General features: G+C 44.6%; 1 protein-coding gene across 2 annotated transcripts in view; it reads right to left on the bottom strand.

Moving 5' to 3' along the window:
- The window catches only part of VDAC2 (voltage dependent anion channel 2), a 24,564-nt gene extending 16,464 nt beyond the window's left edge, over window positions 1-8,100 (bottom strand). Inside the window, exons 1-4 of one of the 2 annotated variants that reach the window (XM_008061577.2) lie at window positions 7,728-8,100; window positions 7,467-7,521; window positions 6,056-6,124; window positions 4,564-4,613 (exon numbers count right to left, since the gene is read on the bottom strand). In XM_008061577.2, the coding sequence (XP_008059768.1) occupies window positions 4,564-4,613; window positions 6,056-6,124; window positions 7,467-7,497 (150 nt within the window). In that variant the 5' untranslated portion in view covers window positions 7,498-7,521; window positions 7,728-8,100. Of the gene's footprint in view, window positions 1-4,563; window positions 4,614-6,055; window positions 6,125-6,992; window positions 7,170-7,466; window positions 7,522-7,727 lie in introns of those variants that run through there. The other variant, XM_021714126.1, reaches the window with a different exon arrangement.
- Between the last annotated feature and the right edge of the window lie 27 nt (window positions 8,101-8,127).

Genomic DNA, 8,127 nt, shown 5'->3' with positions numbered 1-8,127 from the left:
CTGAACCCACGGGTTCGAGACCCGCCTGGGCAGGCGAGACCCCATCTCTACAATAAATCAAAATATTAGCAGGGCGTGGTAGCACGCGTCTGTAATTCCGGCTACTTGAAAGGCTGAGGTGGAAGGATCACCAGAGCCCAGCAGGTTGAGGCTGCAGTGGCCGGGAGCAGCCACTGCACTCCAGAGTCTGGGCAACAGAGTGAGACTCCAACTCAAAAAAAAAAAGAAAAAAGTACACCCGGGCATGGTAGTGTGCACCTGTAGTTCCAGCTACTTGTAAGGCTGAGGCGGAAGGATCGCCAGAGCCCAGCAGGTCAAGGCCATGGTGGTCGGGAGCGGCCACTGCACTCCAGTCTGGGCGACAGAGTGAGACTCCAACTCAAAAATAAAAAATTAAAAAAAAAAAAAGCAGGAGAAGGGATTTATAGGAGATTTATTCTAAAGCTGGTTTATATCACATATACTATAAACTACATTATGTATAACAGATATCAGTAGAAAAAGTATTCTAATACAGGGATCAATTTGAAATGCACTTGTCGGGCTTGGTGGCTCAGCCTGTAATCCCGTGCCTTTGGGAGGCTGAGGTGAGTGGATTGCCTAAACCCATGGGTTCGAGACCCGCCTGGGCAGGCGAGACCCCATCTCTACAATAAATCAAAAAATTAGCAGGGCGTGGTAGCACGCATCTGTAATTCCGGCTACTTGAAAGGCTGAGGTGGAAGGATCACCAGAGCCCAGCAGGTCGAGGCTGTGGTGGCCGGGAGCAGCCACTGTACTCCAATCTGGGAGACAGATTGAGACTTCAACTCAAAAAAAAAAAAAAAAAAGAAATGCAAATGTATTTCACATCATTACATTTGTAGCAAAGAAAAATAACTTGCCAATACTAACTGCACACCAAATGAAAGAGAATATGGAGGGTTTATCTGAAACTTACAATTTTCCTACAGGTAACCCAAAATTCTAAAAATCTTACAGAGCTCAGTATATAGGCAGGCAACTGAAATCTTCTAAAATAATATATTAAAATGCCCTCTGAGCATTCTGATCCATAATCTGTCTACCAGTGATGACTCTACCCTCTGGCCACTGAAAAGTCACTAAAGACAGCTGATCTGAAATAAAGAAACTATTACTATAAACCGTGATATCTGCAAATAAGGAATATTAAAACTATATCACAAAGAGAAAGGACAGCCATTCTTGCCCCCATGTGATACAGCTCCACAGTAAACAGAACCCAATCTTTAGGTCTTATATACAATCTCCCAAAATCAGATGCTTTCAATTAATTTCAAGTCAAAGCACAGCACTTAATACCCATACTAAAAAACACGGTTAGAAAAGCACATTCGACATAAAAATTAGTTCTGATGTCCAGTTCTGAGTGTCATTCATTAAACGAAAAACACTGAGGAAAACACTTTTATTGGGTCCACTTTTAAAACTAATTTTTTTTTTTTTTTTTGAGTTGGAGTCTCTCACTTTGTCGCCCAGGCTACAGTGCAGTGGCACACTCACAGCCAACACAGCTGGGCTCAGGTGATCCTTCCACCTCAGCCTTCCAGGTAGCTAGAACTACAGGCGTGCAACACTACGGCTAAATTTTTTTTTTTTTGCAATTGTAGAGATGAGGTCGCCAAGTTGCCCAGGCTGGTCTCGAACCTGTGGGCTCAGACAATTCACTCTCTCTGTCTCCCAAAGTGCTGAGATCATAGGCATGAGCCACCTCATCCAGCCTGCAACTGTAATTACAAAGCCTACTTCTTGGTCAGGCACAGTAGCTCACACCTGTGATCCCAGCACTTTGGGAGGCCAAGTGAGGAGGACTGCTTCAGCCCAGGAGCCCGAGATCAGCCTGGGTTAACATAATGAGACCTCGTCTCTACAAAAAAAAAAAAAATCAAAAAATGAGTCAGGCATGATGGTGCATGCCTGTAGTCCCAGCTACTTGGGGGGCTAAAGCAGAAGAATTGCCTGAGCCTAGGAAGTCGAGGCTGCGATAAGCCATGACTGTGCCACTACACTACAGTATGGGTGACAGAGTGAGATCCCCAACTCAAAATAAATAAATAAATAAAGTCTACCTGCAGAGGGTTAAATTGAACCAACACTGTGTAAGCTTTACACACTTTCATATGCTCTATACCAAAGGAAAGATTAATATACATGGAGCAGTTTCTTCTAGTAGATAATTTGAATGGGGAATGTGTATGAGTACCTATTTTTTAATCCTGAATGACATTAATGACTCTTGAGGTTCCACCCACTGTCATCTGTCAGCCCATGGATCAAGAGCCAGCCTATATACATGCCAAGGAATCCTCAAGAAACAAAGACATCACCCTCTGGGACCAGAATTGGGCGAGATGACAGCATGGGTGGAGCTTATATCCTTCACTCCATCACCAGACACTTTGGTTTTCACATTCTGGGTAGCCTGAATATCTTTGCAGTTCAGGTAAAAAAAACAACCAGGTGTTAATAGAGTTTAATTGGACCCAATCAGGTACATATTATAGGATCAATACCATGGCTGGTGAATTATTATATACATTACATGTAAACAAAAACGTACTGTTATCTAATCCAGCTCCTATACATATTTCATGACCTTAAACCTACTTCCACAAAACTTTCCCTTACCTATACATGATAAGCTTTTTCTCTCCAGCAAAGACTTTAGTTTATCAAACAATCTAGTATTTGATATAACTTTCTGACTATTCCAAGTTTAAAGTTTATTTTGTCTCTCCAACTAGAAAGTAAGTTTTTAAATACATGAATTGAGTCTTTTTGTTTTTTTTGAGTTGGAGTCTCACTCTGTGGCCCAGACTAGAGTGCAGTGGCCGCTCCGGGCCACCGCAGCCTCGACCTGCTGGGCTCCGGCGATCCTTCCGCCTCAGCCTTCCAAGTAGCTGGAACTACAGGCACGCACTACCACGCCTGGCTAATTTTGGATTTATTGTAGAGATGAGGTCTCGCCAAGTTGCCCAGGTGGGTCTCAAACCCGCGGGCTCAGGCAATCCACTCACCTCAGCCTCCCAAAGTGCTGGGATTACAGGCTGAGCCACCGAGCCCGGCCGAATTGAGTCTTTTTTACAAGCCCCTTTGTGTTTCAACAAATATACAGCAAGTGTTTATAAGGGGCTTCAACAGATTAACAATGGGAACATAAAAAATACCAAATTACTGCTCTATAACCTGTGAACTTGACTATGTCAGTCATTCAACTGTAACATCCAGACTTGCTTTCAGACCGAAGAAACCAAATGACAGACATGACCAACATTAAACCTAGAAATTCAACAAATCTAGGTATTAAGAAATTACAACATGATTCGTTTCAATAAATACCAGTTATATGCACTACAGCAAAAATTTATCAAAATAACCAATATATTTAATATGCGCAACTATATCCACCTCAAAACAAAAATTTTTAGAATAAGGAAAAAAATACACAAAATTAAGTTTTACTTTATTCCTTTTGTAGGATGTAGTTCACTGAATAATCAAAACACCCAAATACCAAAATATTAACCTCTTTAAAAATATTCAAGACTCCCTAGATTCACAAAATACATGTAGAAATCTCTATCAAAGACTACTAGAAAATAGACATTATTACTTTTATGTGTAGAATTCTAATAAGCAGTAAGAGAAAGGGTTACAGCCAGGTGCAGAGGCTCATGCCTATAATCCCAGCACTTTGGAAGGCTAAGGTGAGAGGATTGCCTGAGCCTACTGGTTCGAGGCCAGCCTGGGCAACTTGGTGAGACCTCATCTCCACGATAAATCAAAAAATTAGCCAGGCGTGGTGATGCACACCTGTAGTCCCAGCTACTCGGAAGGCTGAGGCAGAAGGATCGATCGCCTGAGTCCAGCAGATCGAGGCTGCAGTGGCCGTGAGCATGCCACTACACTCCAGTCTGGGTGACTGAGAGATTCCGACTCCAAAAAAAAAAAAAGAGAGAGAAAGAGTTATTGGGTTCCTTGCCTTCAAGTTTGTAATATTACTGAGTAAAAAGGGTCCCACATAACCAGTGTCTTTCCTAAGTTCCTGGTATATACACATCAATATGGGAAAACAAGAAAATCAGAAATCATATCTAAAGCCAAAATACATCAAGTTACATGCACATGGCTTAAAACAAAATTAACTTTTGCCTCTTTTTTTTTCTCACTGTCAACCAGACTGGAGTGCAGTGGCACCCTCACAGCCAGCGCAGTCTTGACCTGCTGGGCTGAGGTGATCTTTTCGCCTCAGCCTTCCAAGTAGCTGGAACCACAGGTGCGCACCACCATGCGCAGCTGATTTTTTAATTTACTGTGGAGACACAGTCTCATCACGTTGCTCAGACTGTTTTCAAACCCCTGAGCTCAGGCAATTCTCTCGCCTCCATCTCCCAAAATGCTGGGATTATAGGGTGAGTCACCAAGTCCAGCTAACTTTTGCCTTTTCTTTAAGACAAAATAAGTATACATCTTTCAGTTATGACTATTTTATGTACTGAAAAATTATAAAGGTACATTAGAACTTAGATAGCTAACACTCACCACACCACTGCATGACTTTGTTTTCACATCCAGTTTCACCAACCCAAAACCTTCAACAAGTAGAGAGCAAAAGGTAACAAAATGATTCTTTTTTACAAAAGATGCATAGCAATTGTTGACTATACATAAAAAACAAACATTTCACATATTTGGGGGCATAAAAATGTGTTAATACACAATATTTAAATGAAATTTTTAAAAACTAAACCTTTGTTAACTGACTTAGAGAGGACAGAACATTTCTATGTTGCTTTGCCTAGTGCTTTGGTGTATAGTAGACAAAAAAAAAATATGTTCAAACCATTTTTAAACCTAAACATCAGATTAGAAAACCACTAGAAAACTTAAATCTCAGAATAGCCAACAGTTTATCATAATACAAACATTAAGGACATTTATACCAAAGGGGTATTCCCAACAATCTAAAGGGGAAAGAGAGTGTATGAAATAAAATCTTCAAAAAAAAAAAAATGCTTAAATTTGCTTGGAAAATCTCATAAACCCTTGAAGAGTATTAGGAGTCACCACCACAAAAGCAAAACAGTAATACATTGTAACTACAGTCAACCAAGGCCTAAGCTATAACTGAAAGAAATAGAAGCACAAGTTGCTTTTTCTTAAAGGTTAAAATCCTTAAACTGTAGTTTTAAAAACTTGTGGGAAACTGGAGAGAAGAGGGATGTGAACTATAAAAGCATTATTTTAACAGAAGTTTAACTAAAGTATCTAATAGAAGAATTAATGCAAGGCCAGGCATGAGAGCTCAATCGTGCAATCCCAGCACTGTGGGAGGCCAAGGTAGAAGAACTGCCTGAGCCTAGGAATTTGAGATCAGCCTGGGCAACATAGCAAGACACTGTCTCTCCAAAAAATTTTAAAAATGTGGCTGGGCGTGGTAGCATGTACCTGCCATCCCAGCTACACTTTGGAGGCTGAAGTCAGAGGATCACTTGAGCCCAGGAGTTCAAGGCTACAGTGAGCTATGATCATACCACTAAGCTCCAGCCTGGGCAATAGCAAGACTCTGTCTCTAAAAAAATAAAATTAAAGCCAGGCGCAGTGGCCCACACCTGTAATCCCAGCACTTTGGGAGGTGGAGGCAAGAGGATTACCTGAGCTCAGGGGTTCAAGATCAGCCTGAGCAACATGGCAAGAACGTACCTCTAAAATAAATTTAAAAATCAGCCAGGCGTGGAGATGCACACCTGTGGTGCCACCTACTTGGAAGACTGAGGAGGAAAGATCACCTCAGTCCGGCAGGTTGAGGCTGCTGGTGGCCGTGAGCATGCCACTGCACTCTTGCCTGGGTGACAGAGTGAGACTCCAACTCAAACAAACAAATAAATAAATGAATAACATTAAGTTAAAATGTTTGTCAAAAGAATTCATGCAGCAAGATATTTACAATCTGAAATAATTAATTTGCTTTCCCTACTCAATTAAAACACATTTTCACTTATTCTCTAAAAAAAAATTTTTTTAATTTTCTTACCAAATCCTTTGTTGAAAATATCTCTGGCAGCTTTGCCAAGGTCAGCATATGATGGAGGAATACACATTGCTGGTAGAAATAAACATTCCAGTGTTAATGTTCCTGTTCTCCCACCTTCTGCCCGAGAACTAGACTATGACCCACTACTGACTTTTAAATTCAAGCAGTCCAACTTGGAATTTTTTTGATGCCACCAGGAGCTAAAAAAACTATACACTAAGGCCATGAGCAGTGGCTCACGCCTATAATCCCAGCACTTTGGTAGGCCAAGGTGAGAGAACCGCCTGAGCCCATGGGTTCAAGATCAGCCTGGTCAACTTGGTGAGACTTTATCTCTACGATAAATCAAAAAAACTAGCTGGGCATGGTGGCTGGCTCGTGCCTATAGTTTCAGCAACTTGGAAAGCTGAGGCAGAAGGATCACCTGAGTTCTGCAGGTCGAGGCTGCGACGGCCACTACTGCACTCCAGCCTGGGCAACAGAGTGAGACTCCAACTCAAAAAACAAAACAAAACAAAACAAAACAAAACTATACTCTTATGACCCATTAAGAAGGCATCACCAACAAAGGCTTTTTCAAAACTGGGTAAGTGGTTTCAGAAACTTGGGAAATTCCTTCCAAAACAGAAAGTCAGATTGTCTAATCCTAAATTTACAGTACCTACAGTCTCACTTCCTAGGACTGAACGGGTGCAAACAGGAATTTGTGTGTGCACACATGTGTGTATATATCTGCCAAAATTCACTGGATTAGCTGATTTAACTCAATGAGATAAAACCAGAACCTAAGATTAGGCCCTCCCCCACTTAGTATCCTCGCTGAGGTCAAAACCAACATCCTGGAGTTAGAAAGGAACACTCTGGAAACTTAAATACTGGAACTTACAAAAAAACTGCCAACTACGTCTCTAAATATCAAATGGCACTTTAAACACACCAATATGACTCTCAAGTCTTCCGTCAAGGCAGTGCTGCTTAAGGGCAAGCAATCTGAGCTCGTTACACCAGTTCATTCATTCTACAAAGCGCGTCCACGCCCTTAGGAGCACATGTAATGACCTTGCTCTCAAGAAAGGGGATTACTACTTCCTCTAGAGAAGTAACTGATCGAATCCTCCCACAGTGGAATTCAATAATTAATAACTTTTTGCTTTAGAGTTCCTCAAAGACACGTCCAAAAGCCGGAGGGAGTGCGGCCACAACTCCCCACGCCTAGTCCTCCATCCTAAATCCAACAGCCCAAACCCTTCTCCGCAGAGGAGGTGGTCAGACCGTGGAGCGGACACCGGAAAAGGCCGACTTTCCCAGTCCTTCGAGAAAAGAGGGGAAACGAACTGCGGGTTTCTGGTCGACAGACTCAGACGGCCCGGACACCGCCGCCCCATCCCGCAGAGATCCCTGCTCTACTTACGCCGCGCGCAAGTCTGTCCGTAGGTCGCCATGGCGAGGCCGCGGGAAGAGGTGATCTGCGGAAGGGACAAGAAGTGCGATCAGCAGGGGTCAAAGGCAGGTCAAGGGACCAAAAGGAGGTCTCGGACAGAGAGGAGCGAGGAGCCGTGGGGCGGTGCGGCCATCTTAGGGAGCCAGGGCCGACCCCGAGTCTGAATCAGGCCCCCTGCTTGGCCACCGCGGCCTAGGCCCCTTGGTCGGCGTGAGGCGGGCGCGGCGGTACCTGGTGGTCTCCTGAGGGGGGCCGCCGCCGCCGCTCGGCTCGCTCGCGCCCGGGCTGCAGCTGCCGCGGCTGGAGGGCGAAGTGAAGGAGACACCGTTCCGCCCGCCGCAGCCCTGTCCTCCCCCAGCCAGGACCCCGCCGCTGCCCCGCAGGCTGTCCGTCGCGCCTGTCCCCGCGGCGCCGCCCGCTGCCCACTCCAACCTGCTCTGGGGCAGCCACATGAACCGAGAGCACCTCCGCCACCGGGGTGGGCTCCCTCCGTCTGTCGGCGGGGGCCGAGAAGGCCAAAGCTGCGGGGCCTCGGGTCAGGCAGCGACCAGGGCAGCCCCAAGGCGATGGGGCGGAGAACGGCGGAGGCGGGTCGGCGGGGACCGCGCGGGAGGGGGAGGGGAGGGGGCGG

The sequence above is a fragment of the Carlito syrichta genome, unplaced genomic scaffold, assembly GCF_000164805.1.
Source record: "Carlito syrichta isolate Samal-C Ts95f unplaced genomic scaffold, Tarsius_syrichta-2.0.1 Scaffold94740, whole genome shotgun sequence".
NCBI classification, from domain to species: Eukaryota; Metazoa; Chordata; class Mammalia; order Primates; family Tarsiidae; genus Carlito; species Carlito syrichta.
The sequence above is the reverse complement of the archived record's forward strand: the minus strand, read 5'-3'. Positions and strand labels throughout refer to the sequence as shown.